The sequence below is a fragment of the Oncorhynchus nerka genome, linkage group LG25 (assembly GCF_034236695.1).
Source record: "Oncorhynchus nerka isolate Pitt River linkage group LG25, Oner_Uvic_2.0, whole genome shotgun sequence".
In the NCBI taxonomy this organism is placed as follows: Eukaryota; Metazoa; Chordata; class Actinopteri; order Salmoniformes; family Salmonidae; genus Oncorhynchus; species Oncorhynchus nerka.
The window spans coordinates 7,982,312-8,005,448 of NC_088420.1; the positions used below are offsets into that span (position 1 = coordinate 7,982,312).

Below are 23,137 nucleotides of genomic sequence, written 5' to 3' on the forward strand. Positions count from 1 at the left end.
CTGGCCCAGGTGATATTTAAGAGTGGCTGGCCCAGGTGATATTTAAGAGTGGCTGGCCCAGGTGATATTTAAGAGTGGCTGGCCCAGGTGATATTTAAGAGTGGCTGGCCCAGGTGATATTTAAGAGTGGCTGGCCCAGGGGATATTTAAGAGTGGCTGGCCCAGGGGATATTTAAGAGTGGCTGGCCCAGGGGATATTTAAGAGTGGCTGGCCCAGGTGATATTTAAGAGTGGCTGGCCCAGGGGATATTTAAGAGTGGCTGGCCCAGGGGATATATAAGAGTGGCTGGCCCAGGTGATATTTAAGAGTGGCTGGCCCAGGTGATATTTAAGAGTGGCTGGCCCAGGTGATATTTAAGAGTGGCTGGCCCAGGTGATATTTAAGAGTGGCTGGCCCAGGTGATATTTAAGAGTGGCTGGCCCAGGTGATATTTAAGAGTAGCTGGCCCAGGTGATATTTAAGAGTGGCTGGCCCAGGTGATATTTAAGAGTGGCTGGCCCAGTGCTCCAGTTGTCTTGAGAGATGTGGAGGGTTAACTCCTTTAGTTGTCTCTCCCTATTTGATTTCTACACAAACAATCCTTTATCTGACCGTCCCTGTTTTCATTGTGGTCCACTGGTTGGTTAGCTTCCTGTCTTTAAGTTCGGTGTGGCGATTTTCTTTTGTTTGCTTCTTCTTGGGCAAATTTAGTGGGTCTCATGGTGGGTGTCTTTTAGGTCCTAGTTGTTATTTGCTAGTCAACTTTCAGTGGAAAGTCCCATGAGTGTCTTTCAGAACCCCTCCTTAAACCCAACCTGTTTTGTTTTGGTTGTTGTCAGTGACTCTTTGTTAGTTCCCCTGTTTTTGTTGCCGGGGAACTTAACACTAATCTGTGACTTAGCACTAGCCAGGCGGTGTGTGACATGCGTCTAAACGAGCAGTCAACAAAGGGGCTCATTCAGTCAGCCCTTTTTTTTTTGTCCAAATCCCACAGGAGCTTGACTTCTGTGTCTCCCCGCGTGTAATGAGCCGAGGAAATGACACTTAAATCAAGCACTCTGCTCCCCAGGAATTCCTACAGCTAATGTAAAAATGCCTTCACTTCAACCCTCTGCCTGCATGGAGGGCAGTTTCCTCTCTCTAGGTAAAAAATTAAGTGGTATCGAATGTAACTGACTTTATTGCAGCTCAAATTAGTGGGGGGGGGGGGGGGGGGGGCATTGCTGTTCTATAGGACCTTATTTTGGCTCCATTGTGGTGCAGAGGTTGCTACTTTTGTGGACTCCATTTTGGTTCGACTGGGGTATCAAAGCCACAGTTTCTTGCTGAGACATGGGGTCCATTAGGCTCTACTAGCCACTCATAGGGGCCAGTTTATAATTCATATGATTGTGTTGTGATGATGCTTTATAACAGTGATGGATCAAGAATTATCTTCGGCCACTCCTCTCAGGATTTGTCTCACATTCTCTGTGGAATATCAAGTAACACAGACACACAGGAGAGTGTTGATTGATATTTATACCAGACATCCAACACCACAAACCATTTTTAAAGGGATGGAATGAGAGGCTGGGATTACGAGTCAAATACGATACCTGGAGGCCTTAGTGAAATGGAATCTTTCCATTGTCTTGTTCAGTGGCCTATCAAATCACAGTAAGGCTCATTATGATGACAGATGGATCATATTCAACGGACCAATGCCAACTGCCCTGAGAGTGTCTGAAATCCATGCCGCCTGTTTAATTAAGGAATCAAAGAATGAACAATTATTGGCATGATTTGAGATCATTGTCCCGAAAAGATAAGGCCTACTGTACACACTCACATCCATTGTCTTTGAGCAGGGGCTACAGTAGATATAGATACAACATAACTATCTACCTAGATGTAGATACAACAGAACTATCTACCTAGATGTAGATACAACAGAACTATCTACCTAGATGTAGATACAACAGAACTATCTACCTAGATGTAGATACAACAGAACTGTCCATCTATATGTAGATACAACAGATCTATCTATCTAGATGTAGACAAAACATAACTATCTACCTAGATGTAGATACAACAGAACTATCTATCTAGATGTAGATACAACAGAACTATCTATCTAGATGTAGATACAACAGATATGTACAGCAAAATTATACACTCTCATTGTCCTCTAATTTCAAAATCAACTTATTCTTTCCCACAACTAACAAATAATCCCCATAAAGGGATACAGTGTTACAGTAATACAGTGTTACAGTAATACAGTGTTACAGTAATATAGTAATACAGTGTTACAGTAATACAGTGTTACAGTAATATAGTAATACAGTGTTACAGTAATACAGTGTTACAGTAATATAGTAATACAGTGTTACAGTAATACAGTGTTACAGTTATATAGTAATACAGTGTTATAGTAATACAGTGTTACAGTGTTACAGTAATACAGTGTTACAGTTATACAGTGTTACAGTTATACAGTGTTACAGTAATACAGTGTTACAGTTATATAGTAATACAGTGTTACAGTTATACAGTGTTACAGTAATACAGTGTTACAGTTATATAGTAATACAGTGTTACAGTAATACAGTGTTACAGTAATACAGTGTTACAGTGTTACAGTTATACAGTGTTACAGTTATACAGTGTTACAGTTATACAGTGTTACAGTAATACAGTGTTACAGTTATATAGTAATACAGTGTTACAGTTATACAGTGTTACAGTAATACAGTGTTACAGTTATATAGTAATACAGTGTTACAGTAATACAGTGTTACAGTAATACAGTGTTACAGTGTTACAGTTATACAGTGTTACAGTTATACAGTGTTACAGTTATACAGTGTTACAGTTATATAGTAATACAGTGTTACAGTTATATAGTAATACAGTGTTACAGATATATAGTAATACAGTAATACAGTGTTACAGTAATACAGTGTTACAGATATATAGTAATACAGTAATACAGTGTTACAGTAATACAGTGTTACAGTTATACAGTGTTACAGTTATACAGTGTTACAGTTATATAGTAATACAGTGTTACAGTTATATAGTAATACAGTGTTACAGATATATAGTAATACAGTAATACAGTGTTACAGTTATACAGTGTTACAGTTATACAGTGTTACAGTTATACAGTGTTACAGTTATATAGTAATACAGTGTTACAGTTATATAGTAATACAGTGTTACAGTTATATAGTAATACAGTGTTACACATATATAGTAATACAGAGTTACAGTGTTACAGATATATAGTAATACAGTGTTACAGTAATACAGTGTTACAGTTATATAGTAATACAGTGTTACAGTTATATAGTAATACAGTGTTACAGTTATATAGTAATACAGTGTTACAGTTATATAGTAATACAGAGTTACAGTTATATAGTAATACAGAGTTACAGTTATATAGTAATACAGTGTTACAGTTATATAGTAATACAGTGTTACAGTTATATAGTAATACAGTAATACAGTGTTACAGTTATATAGTAATACAGTGTTACAGATATATAGTAATACAGTGTTACAGTTATATAGTAATACAGTGTTACAGTTATATAGTAATACAGTGTTACAGTGTTACAGTGTTACAGTAATACAGTGTTACAGTTATATAGTAATACAGTGTTACAGTTATATAGTAATACAGTGTTACAGTTATATAGTAATACAGAGTTACAGTTATATAGTAATACAGTGTTACAGTGTTACAGATATATAGTAATATAGTAATACAGTACTACAGTGTTACAGTAATACAGTGTTACAGTTATATAGTAATACAGTGTTACAGATATATAGTAATACAGTGTTACAGTTATATAGTAATACAGTGTTACAGTTATATAGTAATACAGTGTTACAGTTATATAGTAATACAGTGTTACAGTGTTACAGTTATATAGTAATACAGTGTTACAGATATATAGTAATACAGTGTTACAGTTATATAGTAATACAGTGTTACAGTTATATAGTAATACAGTGTTACAGTTATATAGTAATACAGTGTTACAGATATATAGTAATACAGTGTTACAGTTATATAGTAATACAGTGTTACAGATATATAGTAATACAGTGTTACAGTGTTACAGTTATATAGTAATACAGTGTTACAGTTATATAGTAATACAGTGTTACAGATATATAGTAATACAGTGTTACAGTTATATAGTAATACAGTGTTACAGTAATACAGTGTTACAGTTATATAGTAATACAGTAATACAGTGTTACAGTAATACAGTGTTACAGTTATATAGTAATACAGTAATACAGTGTTACAGTTATACAGTGTTACAGATATATAGTAATACAGTGTTACAGTTATATAGTAATACAGTGTTACAGTTATACAGTGTTACAGTTATATAGTAATACAGTGTTACAGTTATACAGTGTTACAGTTATATAGTAATACAGTAATACAGTGTTACAGTAATACAGTGTTACAGTGTTACAGTTATATAGTAATACAGTGTTACAGTTATATAGTAATACAGTGTTACAGTTATACAGTGTTACAGTTATATAGTAATACAGTGTTACAGTAATACAGTGTTACAGTTATATAGTAATACAGTAATACAGTGTTACAGTTATACAGTGTTACAGATATATAGTAATACAGTGTTACAGTTATATAGTAATACAGTGTTACAGTTATATAGTAATACAGTAATACAGTGTTACAGTTATACAGTGTTACAGATATATAGTAATACAGTAATACAGTGTTACAGTAATACAGTGTTACAGTTATATAGTAATACAGTGTTACAGTTATATAGTAATACAGTAATACAGTGTTACAGTTATATAGTAATACAGTGTTACAGTAATACCCCCTGTCCTCAACAGTGAAAATGACTTGACTGCATTGCTCACCTTCTAACCTTTAACCCCTACCCCCTGACCCTGTCCTCAGCATTGATAATGTCCCCGGGTTTACAAGCCGGCCCAAGATTCCCCGCACGCCGGAGAGTGATGCACCAGGCGTGGATCCTCGGAGGGGTCGCGTTGTCCCTCCACTGGCCCCCCAGTTCTCCCAGTCTGAGCCCCAGCAGAGCAGCAGCCGACCTGGATCAGGGGCCTCCATCACAGTGGGAGGGCCAGGGGGCGGCAGACTGAGTGAGTGTGAACTGTGAAGTCTTAAACATCACAGCTCTCTTTCTAAATCTCTATCTCTCTCTCTCTCTCTCTCTCTCTCTATCCCTCTCCCTCTCTCTCGCTCTCGCTCGCTCTCTCTCTCTCTGAGCCATGGGCAAGCCAAACATTGCCAATAAAAAATACTAAATTCACAATTAATAAGGCCTAAAAAAAGACATTGAATAATTAAACAACTTATTTTGAATAAACTGTGACTAATGCCACAAACACAACAGAATAGTTACAAGGACTTCAGTTTTAACAGCATTTTACCCTCTCATAAAATGTAGGCGTTACTTTTCACAGACAAGATGCAGATGTCTTACATGAAATGATCATCCAGATTTGGATGCCCAAACCATGTCTAAATACGTGGGCGTATAATATTAAGGAAATGTAGACTATGGAGGGTTTTACGCACATCCAAACTTTTTACAGGAGCTGGACAAAGATCCAATGTATAGAGAAAGGAGGATATACTGCTCCCAGATGTAATGGTTTGTAAAAAATCATGGAACCGTCTTACAGATTGCATTTGCACTACAGAAATAGCAGGACGGCTAATGAATTGCATTGCATGCGAGCCATGGTGTAACGGTTTTCTTCTGGTGAAAGAGAGGCGGACCAAAATGCAGCATGGTGGTTATTCATGTTTTTAATAAAGACGGCTATACATGAACAGACTATACAAAACAAGAAAAGTGAAAACCTAAACAGTCCTATCTGGTGCAAACACAGAGACAGGAACAATCACCCACAAAACCCAACACAAAACAGGCTACCTAAATATGGTTCCCAATCAGAGACAATGACTAACACCTGCCTCTGATTGAGAACCATATCAGGCCAAACATAGAAATACACAAACCAGACACACAACATAGAATGCCCACCCAGCTCACGTCCTGACCAACACTAAAACAAGGAAAACACATACGAACGATGGACAGAACGTGACACATGGACATTTTCACCATAAATCCGTGAATGGTGAATCCTTCTAATAAGTTTGTTTTGTTTGTTAAATCAAATTAAACAAAAAAAACAGGATGTTTTTTAACCTCTCTAGGGGGAGTGGGACGCTAGCATCCCACCTGGCCAACATCCGGTAAAATTGCAGAGCGCCAAATTCAAAAACAGAAATACTCATAATAAAAATTTTAAAAAACATTCAAGGTGTTAATCCAACCGTTGTGTCAGATTTCAAAAAGGCTTTACGGCGAAAGCATACCATGCGATTATCTGAGGACAGCGCCCGGCACACAAAACATTACAAACATTTACCAGCCAAGTAGAGGAGTGACAAAAGTCAGAAATAGCGATAAAGTTAATCACTTACCTTTGATGGTCTTCATACGGTTGCACTCACAAGACTCCCAGTTACCCAATAAATGTTTGTTTTGTTCGATAAAGTCCCTCTTTATATACAAAAACCTCAGTTTTGTTCAGTATTCCAATGGCTCCAAGGCGGTCACAATAGGCAGACAAAAAAATCCCAAAAGTATCAGTAAAGTTCGTAGAAACATGTCAAACGATGTTTATAATCAATCCTCGGGTTGTTTTTTGTCATAATAATCAATCATATTTCAACAATATTAGCTTTGTCAATATAAAAGAAAAACAAGAAAGGCCCTCGGTCGTGTGCAGTGAACAGCTCTGGGACACTGCAGGGTCCATTCAGAGAGGTCTTACTCTCTCAATTTTCAGAGTACAAGCCTGAAACAATTTCTAAAGACTGTTGACGTCTAGTGGAAGCCATGGGAAGTGCAATTTGAGTCCTAAGTCATTGGATACTGTAAAGGCAGTCAATGGAAAACTACAAACATAAAAAAGTCCCACTTCCTGGATGGATTTTTCGCAGGTTTTCGCCTGCCATATCAGTTCTGTTATACTCACAGACATTATTTTAACAGTTTTGGAAACTTTACAGTGTTTTCTATTCAAATCTACATCATATTATATGCATATCCTAGCTTCTGGGTCTGAGTAACAGGCAGTTTACTTTGGGCATGCTTTTCATCCGGAGGTGAAAATAGTGCCCCCTACCCTAGTGAGGTTGAACAACAATCTCTCTAAATAGGATGGGGTCAGAAGCATGATATCATAAATAAATAAATAAATGAATAACGCTCTGAGTTTATGAACGCCCAGAGCACACTCTGGCACTCCAGATAACATTACCAAAATCGATATTAGAAGTTGATCAACTTTCAAAGTAGAATCAATCAATCAATCAAATGTATTTATAAAGCCCTTTTTACATCAGCTGATGTAAAGTGCTGTACAGAAACCCAGCCTAAAACCCCAAACAGCAAGCAATGCAGATGTAGAAGCACGGTGGCTAGGAAAAACTCCCTAGAAAAGCCAGAACCTAGGAAGAAACGTAGAGGAACCAGGCTATGAGAGGTGGCCAGTCCTCTTCTGGCTGTGCCGGGTGGAGAGGAACCAGGCTATGAGAGGTGGCCAGTCCTCTTCTGGCTGTGCCGGGTGGAGAGGAACCAGGCTCTGAGAGGTGGCCAGTCCTCTTCTGGCTGTGCCGGGTGGAGAGGAACCAGGCTCTGAGAGGTGGCCAGTCCTCTTCTGGCTGTGCCGGGTGGAGAGGAACCAGGCTATGAGAGGTGGCCAGTCCTCTTCTGGCTGTGCCGGGTGGAGAGGAACCAGGCTATGAGAGGTGGCCAGTCCTCTTCTGGCTGTGCCAAGTAGAGAGGAACCAGGCTATGAGAGGTGGCCAGTCCTCTTCTGGCTGTGCCGGGTGGAGAGGAACCAGGCTATGAGAGGTGGCCAGTCCTCTTCTGGCTGTGCCGGGTGGAGAGGAACCAGGCTCTGAGAGGTGGCCAGTCCTCTTCTGGCTGTGCCGGGTGGAGAGGAACCAGGCTCTGAGAGGTGGCCAGTCCTCTTCTGGCTGTGCCGGGTGGAGAGGAACCAGGCTATGAGAGGTGGCCAGTCCTCTTCTGGCTGTGCCGGGTGGAGAGGAACCAGGCTCTGAGAGGTGGCCAGTCCTCTTCTGGCTGTGCCGGGTGGAGAGGAACCAGGCTATGAGAGGTGGCCAGTCCTCTTCTGGCTGTGCCGGGTGTAGAGGAACCAGGCTATGAGAGGTGGCCAGTCCTCTTCTGGCTGTGCCAAGTAGAGAGGAACCAGGCTATGAGAGGTGGCCAGTCCTCTTCTGGCTGTGCGGGTGGAGAGGAACCAGGCTCTGAGAGGTCCTCCTCTTCTGGCTGTGCCGGGTGGAGAGGAACCAGGCTATGAGAGGTGGCCAGTCCTCTTCTGGCTGTGCGGGTGGAGAGGAACCAGGCTCTGAGAGGTGGCCAGTCCTCTTCTGGCTGTGCCGGGTGGAGAGGAACCAGGCTATGAGAGGTGGCCAGTCCTCTTCTGGCTGTGCCGGGTGGAGAGGAACCAGGCTATGAGAGGTGGCCAGTCCTCTTCTGGCTGTGCCAGGTGGAGAGGAACCAGGCTATGAGAGGTGGCCAGTCCTCTTCTGGCTGTGCCGGGTGGAGAGGAACCAGGCTCTGAGAGGTGGCCAGTCCTCTTCTGGCTGTGCCGGGTGGAGAGGAACCAGGCTATGAGAGGTGGCCAGTCCTCTTCTGGCTGTGCCGGGTGGAGAGGAACCAGGCTATGAGAGGTGGCCAGTCCTCTTCTGGCTGTGCCAAGTAGAGAGGAACCAGGCTATGAGAGGTCCAGTCCTCTTCTGGCTGTGCCGGGTGGAGAGGAACCAGGCTATGAGAGGTGGCCAGTCCTCTTCTGGCTGTGCCGGGTGGAGAGGAACCAGGCTCTGAGAGGTGGCCAGTCCTCTTCTGGCTGTGCCGGGTGGAGAGGAACCAGGCTCTGAGAGGTGGCCAGTCCTCTTCTGGCTGTGCCGGGTGGAGAGGAACCAGGCTATGAGAGGTGGCCAGTCCTCTTCTGGCTGTGCCGGGTGGAGAGGAACCAGGCTCTGAGAGGTGGCCAGTCCTCTTCTGGCTGTGCCGGGTGGAGAGGAACCAGGCTATGAGAGGTGGCCAGTCCTCTTCTGGCTGTGCCGGGTGGAGAGGAACCAGGCTATGAGAGGTGGCCAGTCCTCTTCTGGCTGTGCCAGGTGGAGAGGAACCAGGCTATGAGAGGTGGCCAGTCCTCTTCTGGCTGTGCCGGGTGGAGAGGAACCAGGCTATGAGAGGTGGCCAGTCCTCTTCTGGCTGTGCCGGGTGGAGAGGAACCAGGCTCTGAGAGGTGGCCAGTCCTCTTCTGGCTGTGCCGGGTGGAGAGGAACCAGGCTATGAGAGGTGGCCAGTCCTCTTCTGGCTGTGCCGGGTGGAGAGGAACCAGGCTATGAGAGGTGGCCAGTCCTCTTCTGGCTGTGCCGGGTGGAGAGGAACCAGGCTATGAGAGGTGGCCAGTCCTCTTCTGGCTGTGCCGGGTGGAGAGGAACCAGGCTATGAGAGGTGGCCAGTCCTCTTCTGGCTGTGCCGGGTGGAGAGGAACCAGGCTATGAGAGGTGGCCAGTCCTCTTCTGGCTGTGCCGGGTGGAGAGGAACCAGGCTATGAGAGGTGGCCAGTCCTCTTCTGGCTGTGACGGGTGGAGATTTACCTTCCCATTGTTCCGCAACTATATTGTATCATATACACATTTCTAGTCGCTACTTTTATCCAACGTAAAAAACTAAGATTTGCTACATCAGCCCGAATCGAGCCAGTTGGTCACATATTGTTATGTTACAGCCTTATCCTAAAATTGATTAAATTGGGGGGGGGGGGGGTTCCATCAGAGATGGCCACTCAAGGACATTCCCGAAGCTACTCCTGCGTTGTCTCCTGCGTTGTGTGCTTAGGGTCGTTGTCCTGTTGAAAGGTGAACCTTTTTCCCAGTTGAGGTCCTGAGCCCTCTGGAGCAGGTTTTAATCAAGGATCTCTCTGTACTTTGCTCTGTTCATCTTCCCCTCTATCCTGACTAGTCTCCCAGTCTCTGCCACTGTAAAACATCCCCACAGCATGATGCTGCCACCACCATGCTTCACTGTAGGGATGAGGTCAGGATTCCTCCAGATGTTGATGTTTGGCATTCAGACCAATGAATTCAATCTTGGTTTCATCAGACCAGAGAATCTTGTTTCTCATGTCCTGAGAGTCCTTTAGGTGCATTTGGCAAACTCCAAGCGGGCTGTCATGTGCCTTTTACTAAGGAGTTGCATCCGTCTGGCCACTCTACCATAAAGGCCTGATTGGTGCTGCAGAGATGGGAGAACCTTCCAGAAAGAAAACCATCTCCACAGAGGAGCTCTATCAGAGTGACCATCGGGTTCTTGGTCACCTCCCTGACCAAGGCTTTTCTCCCCCGATTGCTCAGTTTGTCCGGGCGGCCAGCTCTAGGAAGAGTCTTGGTGGTTCCAAACGTATTCCATTTAAGAATGATGGAGGCCACTGTATTCTTGGGGACCTTCAATGCTGCAGACATTTTTTGGTACCCTTCCCTAGATCTGTTCCTCGACACAATCCTGTCTCGGATCTCTACAGATGATTCCTTGGACCTCATGGCTTGGTTTTTGCTCTGACATGCACTGTCAACTGTGGGACCTTATATAGACCGGTGTGTGCTTTTCCAAATCATGTCCAATCAATTGAATTTACCACAGCTGGACTCCAATCAAGTTGTAGAAACATCTCAAGAATGATCAGTGGAAACAGGATGCACCTGAGCTCATACCTAAGGGTCTGAATACTTTTATAGATTTGCAAAAACCTGTTTTCACTTCGTCATTATTGGGTATTGTCTGTAGATTGATGAGGAAAAGCTTATTGCTCTCATGTTTATGACCAATGTGTTTATTTTCCTGTTAGTGAGCATTTCTCCTTTGCCAAGATAATCCATCCACCTGACAGGTGTGGCATACCAAGAAGCTGTTTAAACAGCATGATCATTACACAGGTGCACCTTGTGCTGGGGACAATAAAAGGCCACTCTAAAATGTGCAGTTTTGTCAACCAACACAATGCAACAGATTTCTCAAATGAAGGGAGTGCGCAATTGGCATGCTGACTGCAGGAATTTCTGCCAGAGCTGTTGCCAGAGAATTGAATGTTACGTCCAACCGGCCTGACAACTGCAGACCACGTGTAGCCAGGCCAGTCCAGGACCTCCACATCCGGCTTCTTCATCTGCGGGATCATCTGAGACCAGCCATCCGGACAGCTGATGAAAATTTGGGTTTGCACTATCGTAGAATTTTTGCACACACTGTCAGAGACTGTCTCAGGGAAACTCATCTACGTGCTCGTCGTCCTCACCGGGGTCTTGACCTGACTGCAGTTCAGCGTTGTAACCGGCTTCAGTGGGCAAATGCCACTGGCATGCTGGAGAAATGTGTACTTCACAGATGAATCCCGGTTTCAACTGTACCGGACAGTATGGCGTCATGTGGGCAAGAGATTTGCTGATGTCAACATTGTGAACAGGCATAAGCTACGGACAACAAACACAATTGCGTTTTATCTTTGGCAATTTGAACGCACGGAGATACCGTGACAAGATTCTAAGGCCCGTTGTTGTGCCATTCATCCATCACTGTCACCTCATGTTTCAGCATGATAATGCACAGTCCCATGTTGCAAGGATCTGTACACAATTCCTAGAAGCTGAATATGTCCCAGTTCTTCCATGGCTTTCATACTCACCAGACATGTCACCCGAAAGTTTGGGATGTTCTGGATCTACATGTATGACAGCATGTTCCCAGTTCCCACCAATATCCTGCAACTTACATTTACATTTACATTTAAGTCATTTAGCAGACGCTCTTATCCAGAGCGACTTACAAATTGGACTTCACACAATTCCACAGGCCACAATCAACAGCCTGATCAGGCAAATGGTGGTCACACCAGATACTGACTGGTTTTCTGATCCAGGCCCTACCTTTGTTTTAAGATATCTGTGACCAACAGATGCATATCTGTATTCCCAGTCATATGAAATCCATAGATTAGGGCCTAATGAATATATTTGACCGATTTCCTTTATATAAAAATCTTTGAAATTGTGGCATGTTGCATTTATATTTTTGCTCAGTGTACATGCCAAGTGGTTAACTAGCGTGTGTTTGACAAGAGCACCTCCTTGGTACCCATAACCCCCTGGGGGATGTTGAATTATTTGTACCAGGACATTCTGGTGTCATTCACTACGAGCATTTTTTTTGCCTCTCATTCGGTGCTGGCTGTTTTAGGCCAAGCTTTTAATTGGTCCTCTTTGGTGGGTGATTTGTTGTTGTTGTTGTGATCCACCCTAATCACGGGCTACTGTTAACCTGGGTAGACAAGAAGTGGAATGATAACACAAACAGGTCTGCTACCCAGGTTGTTTCCCCAACATTTTGTCATTCTAAGGTAGTGCGCCCCCCCAAAAAAGCAGCATCCTGTGCTATAAATGTTACACAGCCAATCACAGGGAAACGGATTGGGAGAAGAACCTATCGTCTGGCCCCGCTGGACTTTTAGCTGGAGGTCAGGAATCTTACAGTTGCTCCAACACTTAGTGTGTTGTGTTGTGTATTTACGAACACTATTCAGTAAATGAATTGTTCAGATCATTTCTGTGGCTGTTGTATAACACTAAGCATGATGTGACAGAATGGATATTTTAGCTCAAAGTATTCTGAACAGAATGGCTCTTTTAACTCAGTGTTCTGGACAGAATGCCTCTTTAAGCTCAAAGTGTTGTGGACAGAATAGCTCTTGTAACTCAGCGTTGTGGACAGAATAGCTCTTTAATCTCAAAGTATTCTGGACAGAATAGCTCTTTTAACTCAGTGTTGTGGACAGAATAGCTCTTTAATCTCAAAGTATTCTGGACAGAATAGCTCTTTTAACTCAGTGTTGTGGACAGAATAGCTCTTTTAACTCAGTGTTGTGGACAGAATACCTCTTTTAAGCTCAAAGTATTCTGGACAGAATAGCTCTTTTAACTCAGTGTTGTGGACAGAATAGCTATTTTAACTCAGTGTTGTGGACAGAGAGGCTCTTTTAACTCAGTGTTCTGGACAGAATAGCTATTTTAACTCAGTGTTGTGGACAGAATGGCTCTTTTAACTCAGTGTTCTGGACAGAATGTCTCTTCTAACTCAGTGTTCTGGACAGAATGTCTCTTTTAACTCAGTGTTGTGTACAGAATAGCTCAAAGGGCAGGCAGACAGGCAGGCCTATGTGTGCCTGTGGTGTGTGTCGTATTATTACACAAGCCATTGTGTCATGCCTCATCTGTCAAAAGCAAAGCCATTTCAAAACTAACAAAACATGACAGCAATATTGGCTTACGCCTTCAAACCACACACTGATCTTATTGCTAGCACAATGGCTAATGTTGGGAAAGCTTTTATTAGACTTTAAAATAAGCCGTATTGACATAATGACTACCAAGTAGATCTCATGCTGTCTTCTCAAAAGATCAGCGATTGGGCAACGTTTTAGATACTGTGTTAGCTTTATTGCGTGCTTCCTGATATAGCTATGACACGTCTTAATTGAACATAGAGATAATATGGATGGACAGTCTCTTGTTTGCAGTGTGATCTCTTAGTCCCGAGATAACATATTGGGTGTTTTTCTCTCTCTCTCTCTCTCTCTCTATCTTTCTCTCTCTCTCTCTCTCTCTCTATCTTTCTCTCTCTCTATCTCTCTCTCTCTCTCTCTCTTTCTCTCTCTCTCTCTCTCTCTCTCTCTCTCTGGGTCTATCTTTCTCTCTCTCTCTCTCTCTCTGGATCTATCTTTTCTCTCTCTCTCTCTCTCTCTCTCTCTCTCTCTCTGGGTCTATCTTTATCTTTATCTCTCTCTCTCTGTCTCTCCTTCACTGTCTTTAATACATTTGGAAGTCATTGTTATGATTCTCTATAGGGGGTGGTACCTTCTACACTGTAGTTTAACATGACTCTATAGGGGGAGGGACCTTCCACACTGTAGTTTAACATGACTCTATAGGGGGATGGACCTTCTACACTGTAGTTTAACATGACTCTATAGGGGGATGGACCTTCTACACTGTAGTTTAACATGACTCTATAGGGGGAAGGACCTTCTACACTGTAGTTTAACATGACTCTATAGGGGGAAGGACCTTCTACACTGTAGTTTAACATGACTCTATAGGGGGATGGACCTTCTACACTGTAGTTTAACATGACTCTATAGGGGGATGGACCTTCTACACTGTAGTTTCGCCATCGATAAGAAACATTACTGTGCAGCCGTATTCATTGATCTGGCCAAGGCTTTCGACTCTGTCAACCACCACATCCTTATCGGCAGACTCGACAGCCTTGGTTTCTCAAATTATTGCCTCGCCTGGTTCACCAACTACTTCTCTGATAGAGTTCAGTGTGTCAAATCGGAGGGTCTGCTGTCCGGACCTCTGGCAGTCTCTATGGGGGTGCCACAGGGTTCAATTCTTGGACCGACTCTCTTCTCTGTATACATCAATGATGTTGCTCTTGCTGCTGGTGAGTCTCTGATCCACCTCTACGCAGACGACACCATTCTGTATACTTCCGGCCCTTCTTTGGACACTGTGTTAACAACCCTCCAGGCAAGCTTCAATGCCATACAACTCTCCTTCCGTGGCCTCCAATTGCTCTTAAATACAAGTAAAACTAAATGCATGCTCTTCAACCGATCGCTACCTGCACCTACCCGCCTGTCCAACATCACTACTCTGGACGGCTCTGACTTAGAATACGTGGACAACTACAAATACTTAGGTGTCTGGTTAGACTGTAAACTCTCCTTCCAGACCCATATCAAACATCTCCAATCCAAAGTTAAATCTAGAATTGGCTTCCTATTTCGCAACAAAGCATCCTTCACTCATGCTGCCAAACATACCCTTGTAAAATTGACCATCCTACCAATCCTCGACTTTGGCGATGTCATTTACAAAATAGCCTCCAATACCCTACTCAACAAATTGGATGCAGTCTATCACAGTGCTATCCGTTTTGTCACCAAAGCCCCATATACTACCCACCATTGCGACCTGTACGCTCTCGTTGGCTGGCCCTCGCTTCATACTGTCGCCAAACCCACTGGCTCCATGTCATCTACAAGACCCTGCTAGGTAAGTCCCCCTTATCTCAGCTCGCTGGTCACCATAGCATCTCCCACCTGTAGCACACGCTCCAGCAGGTATATCTCTCTAGTCACCCCAAAACCAATTCTTTCTTTGGCCGCCTCTCCTTCCAGTTCTCTGCTGCCAATGACTGAACTACAAAAATCTCTTAAATTGGAAACACTTATCTCCCTCACTAGCTTTAAACACCAACTGTCAGAGCATCTTACAGATTACTGCACCTGTACATAGCCCACCTATAATTTAGCCCAAACAACTACCTCTTTCCTAACTGTATTTAATTTATTTATTTATTTTGCTCCTTTGCACCCCATTATTTTTATTTCTACTTTGCACATTCTTCCATTGCAATACTACCATTCCAGTGTTTTACTTGCTATATTGTATTTACTTTGCCACCATGGCCTTTTTTGCCTTTACCTCCCTTCTCACCTAATTTGCTCACATTGTATATAGACTTGTTTTTTTTTACTGTATTATTGACTGTATGTTTGTTTTACTCCATGTGTAACTCTGTGTCGTTGTATGTGTCGAACTGCTTTGCTTTATCTTGGCCAGGTCGCAATTGTAAATGAGAACTTGTTCTCAACTTGCTTACCTGGTTAAATAAAGGTGAAATAAATAAATAAAATAAAAAGTTTAACATGACTCTATAGGGGGATGGACCTTCTACACTGTAGTTTAACATGACTCTATAGGGGGAAGGACCTTCTACACTGTAGTTTAACATGACTCTATAGGGGGATGGACCTTCTACACTGTAGTTTAACATGACTCTATAGGAGGAGGGACCTTCTACACTGTAGTTTAACATGACTCTATAGGGGGATGGACCTTCTACACTGTAGTTTAACATGACTCTATAGAGGGATGGACCTTCTACACTGTAGTTTAACATGACTCTATAGGGGGATGGACCTTCTACACTGTAGTTTAACATGACTCTATAGGGGGAAGGACCTTCTACACTGTAGTTTAACATGACTCTATAGGGGGAAAGACCTTCTACACTGTAGTTTAACATGACTCTATAGGGGGAAGGACCTTCTACACTGTAGTTTAACCTGCCTCTATAGGGTGATGGATCGTATGAACTATAGTTTAACTTGGAGTCGTCAGTGGAAGCTAATAATGACCCTATACATCAACATGATGGTTCATTATAAAGCATGTCTCAGTCAGCCCAGAGATGGGGATCTCACTCGTTGTTTGAGTATGCTCATTTGAAGTAAGCTTCAAAGTTACGTGGACGTGATTGTTCCTGAGTAGTCAGGAAATCAGGAATTCCCGCATTTCGTACATACTCCTTTTGTAATTCATTGAATTGACCTTCCCTAAACCAAACTAGGAGTTTGTAAGTTTTATATTAGTTAGAGCCAACCTGGTAATGAAGTAACGGCTCAAAATGTTTTGTTGGAGAGAGTGGTCATCAAGGACCAGGTTTATAAGGAAACACTGCTATGACTGACAGAGCTGCTTCAGAAGGTCACTAAGAGGTGTTATCTAGCCACCCTTGACTGGTCCACCGAGTGATCTGAGCTACAACAGTAAGGGCTGCAACGTTAGTGAGCGGATAGAGACCTGGGTCGTATTCCAGGAATCTTGGATTCCTGATCCAAGATGGCGTAACAGTGCAGACGTGTTTTGTTCATCCTCTCTTGTACTTTTGTCTTTTTTCGTCTTTTTTTGTATATATTTCAATTTTATTTTCAATATCTTCTCCATTTTAGTTAAATGATACCTTCCGGTAACCTGCCTCACCCAATGTGATACGGAACCGCTATTATTTGTCATTTTTAGACCTTATGGCAAGAACCACAGCCATCAGAAGCTAACCAGCTAATTAGCTACAAGCTATTTAGTCATTGTTAGCCACTGCTCGCGGCCTTTACCTTCTGCACAGCTAGCTAGCACCCACCGAGGTACCCTGTACAGAAGATATCCCTAAGGCCCACCTCCCGGCCTACTCAGTTGTTCACCCGGACTCCACCCAAAGACGGCTAGAATCCACTACTCCACCGGATCCTTGCTGTGAGCTCTGGACCTTGGCACCGGATCACTGCTGCTGCCGAGTGGCTATAGTGGCTAACGCCTCTGTCCCGAAGCTAGCACCAGTTAGCCGTGAGCCAGGCGCATCTCCCGGATAGAAAACTAAATTACTACAACTACAATACCTCTTTCGCCACCTGGCTGGGATTCTTAGTCGACACAGCGCCCCGCCGCACCACCACGACAGCTCTGCCGACGAACACTCCATCCGCTGTGCCTTCAACCGGCCTCCGTCGGAGCAGACGCTTCTACTAGCCCCGGGCAATTCCCACCTCCCACACATGCGGTGAGCTCACCCATTATAACCAGCTTATCCAGAGATACAACCACTCTTATCATCACTCAGTGCCTGGGCTTACCTCCGCTGTACCTGCACCCCACCATACCCCTGTCTGCACATTATGCCCTGAATCTATTCTACCACGCCCAGAAATCTGCTCCTTTTATTCTTTGTCCCCAACGCTCTAGGCGACCAATTTTGATAGCCTTTAGCCGTAACCTCATCCTACTCCTCCTTTGTTTCTCGGGTGATGTGGAGGTAAACCCAGGCCCCACGTGTCCCCAGGCACCCTCATTTGTTGACTTCTGTGATCGAAAAAACCTTGGCTTCATGCATGTCAACATCAGAAGCCTCCTCCCTAAGTTTGTTTTACTCACTACTCACTGCTTTAGCACACTCTGCCAACCCTGATGTCCTTGCCGTGTCTGAATAGGAAGGCCACCAAAAATTCTGAGATTTCCATACCCAGCTACAACATTTTCTGTCAAGATAGAACTGCCAAAGGGGGAGGAGTTGCAATCTACTGCAGAGAGAGCCTACATACTTTCCAGGTCTATACCCAAACAGTTTTAACTTCTAATTTTAAAAATTAACCTCTCCAGAAATAAGTCTCTCACTGTTGCCGCCTGCTATCGACCCCCCCCCTTCGCTCCCAGCTGTGCCCTGGACACCATTTGTGAATTGCTCACCCCCCATCTAGCTTCAGAGTTTGTTCGGTTAGGTGACCTAAACTGGGATATGTTTAACACCCCGGCAGTCCTACAATGTAAGCTAGATGCCCTCAATCTCACACAAATCATCAAGGAACCCACCAGGTACAACCCCAAATCCGTTAACATGGGCACCTTCATAGACATTATCCTGACCAACTTGCCCTCCAAATACACCTCCGCTGTTTTCAATTAGGATCTCAGCGATCACTGCCTCATTGCCTGTATCCGCTATGGGTCCGCGGTCAAACTACCACCCCTCATCACTGTCAAACGCTCCCTAAAACACTTCTGCGAACAGGCCTTTCTAATTTACCTGGCCCGGGTATCCTGGAAGGATATTGACCTCATCCCATCATTCAAGGATGCCTGGTCATTCTTTAAAAGTAATTTCCTCACCATCTTAGATAACATTGCCCCGTTAAAAAAAATGCAAAACTAAGAACAGATATAGCCCTTGGTTCACTCCAGACCTGACTGCCCTTGACCAGCACAAAAACATCCTGTGGCGGACTGCCATAGCATCAAATTGTCCCCACGATATGCAACTGTTCAGGGAAGTCAGGAACCAATACACGCGGTCGGTCAGGAAAGCAAAGGCTAGCTTTTTCAAGCAGAAATTCGCATCCTGTAGCTCTAACTCCAAAAGGTTTTGGGACACTGTAAAGTCCATGGAGAACAAGAGCACCTCCTCCCAGCTGCCCACTGCACTGAGGCTAGGTAACATGGTCACCACCGATAAATCCATGATAATCGAACATTTCAATAAGCATTTCTCAACGGCTGACCATGCCTTCCTCCTGGCTACTCCAACCCCAGCCAACAGCTCCGCCCCCCCGCAGCTACTCGCCCAAGCCTCCCCAGCTTCTCCTTCACCCATATCCAGATAGCAGATGTTCTGAAAGAGCTGCAAAACCTGGACAAATCAGCTGGGCTAGACAATCTGGACCCTCTCTTTCTAAAACTATCCGCCGCCATTGTTGCAACCTCTATTACCAGCCTGTTCCACCTCTTTCGTATCGCCCGAGATCCTTAAAGATGCCGCGGGGGTGACACTCTAGACCCAAACTGCTATAGACCTATATCTATCCTGCCCTGCCTATCTAAAGTCTTCGAAAGCCAAGTTAATAAACAGATCACTGACCATTTCGAGTCCCTGTGCAATCCGGCTTCCGAGCCTGTCACGGGTGCACCTCAGCCACGCTCAGTACTAAGGTGGATCAGGGAATCTGCTTTTCTTTATCTTGGCCAGGTCGCAGTTGCAAATGAGAACTTGTTCTCAACTAGCCTACCTGGTTAAATAAAGGTGAAATTAATTAATGAATTAGTGCAAACCGGGGCAAAACATTTTGCAACAGAAAAAAACCCAGCATTTCTTATTCAGTACCATTTTCATCCGTTTGGTGCCTAAAAAACGTGGACTGAAAAACGTGTTATATTGTCGACCTGCAGAGCGCCCCCTGAAGGCAATAACAGATCCCCTGTTGTGTCGCTATGTCGACCAGAGCAGGTGGAAGAATGTGATGATGTGCTTGCATCACACACACACACACACACACACGCTGACCCACTTGCTCATTGATAATCGATGTGATGATGAAATATTACTTAATTTTGCAGAGGGCCTCCATTCTTTTGATAGTCACTAGTGGTATAGAGTCCCAACCTGGTCTCATAGACACATATTAAATGTAAATCTGGGGACACTCAAATTAGTATGATATGTCACATTTGGTATGGTCACATAAGATAGAAGTTTACTTAAGGAAATAGTGAAAATAGGATGGATTGGTCGGAGAACGTGTAAATCAAATCACATTTTATTTGTCACATGCACCGAATACAGTGATAGGCTGACTTACAAGCCCTTAACCAACAATGCAGTTTTAAGAAAAATAAGTGTTAAGGAAAGAATAAATAAGTGAAATTGTTTAACAAATAGTTAAAGAGCAGCAGTAAAGTAATAGTAGCAAGGCTATATACAGGGGGTAACGGTACGGGGTAACGGTTCAAAGGTTGCGTGTTCAAATCTCATCACGGACTATTTTTGCTAATTTTTGCTATTTGGAAGGACGCAAAAGGCACTCTTTTTGTGAAATGGCCTTTGTGTGCTGATGAATATGGGAAGTCTTAACCCAATCACACATAAGTTCTAACAATAATGTTGGCTATGATAATGGTCCCAGTATAACCACCTAACCCCTCACTCCTTCCCTCTTGCCACGCCCCCCCCCTCCCCTCTCTGCTCTCCAGGCAGCCAGTCGTACACAGGAAGTGAAAAGGACCTTTCACCACGGGGCCGCCATATCTCCTGAGGAGCCTCCAGCTTCCTGTAACTCCATCCGCAGGTTGTGATCAGGGTCAGGGCATTAGAGAGGCTAGAGGTCGGTGGAGAGGTGGAGGGAGAGAGAGAGAGAGGGGTAGGAAGGAGGGAGAGGTGGAGGAAGGGGGTAGAGAAGGAGGAGGGGTGGAGGGAGAGCGAAGGCATAGGAAAGAATGTGCAGGATTGTAGCTCGGGGAGGGGCCCCTTTCAAACCTCGGTATAGAACACTTTGGTAACACAACACTGCTCTCAAAATAAGCACAACAACAAATAAGCTTGCAAGCCGCTTGATACGCCCTACCTACCTAACCAGCTGGCCAAGGCTTTCTTCTCTTTACCTATCTCCCTCTTTTAACTCTCTCCTGGAGAATAAACACCAAAGTACTCGCTCTCCCATGTCATCTTAAACACATTGGACGTTACATAACCAGCTACTGGACAAAATGATTTCATTCCAAATCTATGGTACGGTGAACATTACCAGCTATAATGTAGTAGCACTATTTGCTAACCATTGGCTGTGTCTCATCAAAGATGGTTGAAAGGGTTGATCGAGGGTTCCTTCCACCATGTTGCTTTTCCGCTTGACTGTTAGGAATTTTAAATGAGTGACCCATTGAGGAAGGAGGAAATTAGAGTATTTATGACTAACACTATGGTTAATGGAGTAGGGCTCCTTTACAGACAACTATTTATGACTTATTGTAAAGAAATAAAAATGTAATCAGTGTCTTATAAAGTCCCTTCCGTTTCCGGTGACGATGTGGTCGTAGTACAGGGTATATGGGTATATAACATGCTCAGGTGAAATAAAGCTGGACTTATAAAGTCCCTTCCGTTTCCGGTGACGATGTGGTCGTAGTACAGGGTATATGGGTATATAACATGCTCAGGTGAAATAAAGCTGGACTTTTGCCACCTTTCCTTTTCCAGTTTAAAAGGTTTTGATTTTAGCTTTGTTTTGACTCGGCCTTCCTAATCCATTTGGAATGTATCCAGTTGCTCAATGACTGATTCTGCCCTCCTGCTTTCCATCTGAACTTTAACGCTCTCCAGTTAACGCTCTCCTTTTAAGCCTATACTTAAATGCTTAACTAATACTTTCGTAGGAACTACATAAAACAGCTGTAGACAGTATTTTTCAACCAACCAATACACGTCACATTATGGACAAATCTCTCTTTTGTCCAGGAATGAATTTTTCCTTCGTTCTATACGGATGCTCATAAAGAAACCAGGAATGAATTTTTCCTTCGTTCTATACGGATGCTCATAAAGAAACCAGGAATGAATTTTTCCTTCGTTCTATACGGATGCTCATAAAGAAACCAGGAATTAATTTTTCCTTCGTTCTATACGGATGCTCATAAAGAAACCAGGATTGATTTTTTTTCTGTACGGATGCTCATAAATCAAGTTTTTTCCTTCGTTCTATACGGATGCTCATAATGAAACCAGGAATGAATTTTTCCTTCGTTCTATACGGATGCTCATAAAGAAACCAGGAATTAATTTTTCCTTCGTTCTATACGGATGCTCATAAAGAAACCAGGATTGATTTTTTTTTTTGTCTGTGTGTTTATCGAAATCAAGTTGTTACGCTGGTCTGGATCGTCTCTTGACTTGTAAATAGTTTGTTGGTTGCTCAGCTCTTTGAAGGGAAATGTCAACTAAGTGAATATCAGCTTTACTTTGATTTGTTATCGTAATTCACTTTGAATAGCTGCTTTCATTGAACTTTTCATTATGTTAAATTATAGTGTTTACAAGAAAGACACAAAGATGAAGTACTTCTGTCAGACTAGTGTACATTAGACTGTAGAGAATCATCTGTCAGACTAGTGTATATTAGACTGTAGAGAATCATCTGTCAGGCTAGTGTACATTAGACTGTAGAGAATCATCTGTCAGACTAGTGTACATTAGACTGTAGAGAATCATCTGTCAGACTAGTGTACATTAGACTGTAGAGAATCATCTGTCAGACTAGTGTACATTAGACTGTAGAGAATCATCTGTCAGACTAGTGTACATTAGACTGTAGAGAATCATCTGTCAGACTAGTGTACATTAGACTGTAGAGAATCATCTGTCAGACTAGTGTACATTAGACTGTAGAGAATCATCTGTCAGACTAGTGTACATTAGACTGTAGAGAATCATCTGTCAGACTAGTGTACATTAGACTGTAGAGAATCATCTGTCAGGCTAGTGTACATTAGACTGTAGAGAATCATCTGTCAGACTAGTGTACATTAGACTGTAGAGAATCATCTGTCAGACTAGTGTACATTAGACTGTAGAGAATCATCTGTACATTATGAGGTTTTATTCACGTGAAAAATCAATCACATAACGTAGGCTACTTGAATCCGGGTGACATTTAACATTTCCACAGTTTCACCGATGCTTTACTGTACAGTATTTCTGTAATATGTAGCTGAATTTGTGTGATAATGTATTTTGACACAGTAGCAATGAATTGTCATATCTTTGTATACGTGAATTAAATAAACTTTTAAATGTTATGTATGTT

At 43.2% G+C, this 23,137-nt stretch overlaps 1 protein-coding gene across 1 annotated transcript in view; it reads left to right on the top strand.

The window, feature by feature from the left end:
- LOC115109749 (lisH domain-containing protein ARMC9) overlaps nucleotides 1-21,992 on the top strand; it is a 101,199-nt gene extending 79,207 nt beyond the window's left edge. Inside the window, 2 exon segments of the mRNA XM_065009511.1 lie at nucleotides 4,938-5,140; nucleotides 20,532-21,992. Of these exon segments, the coding sequence (XP_064865583.1) occupies nucleotides 4,938-5,140; nucleotides 20,532-20,593 (265 nt within the window). The 3' untranslated portion in view covers nucleotides 20,594-21,992.
- Nucleotides 21,993-23,137: the final 1,145 nt, after the last annotated feature.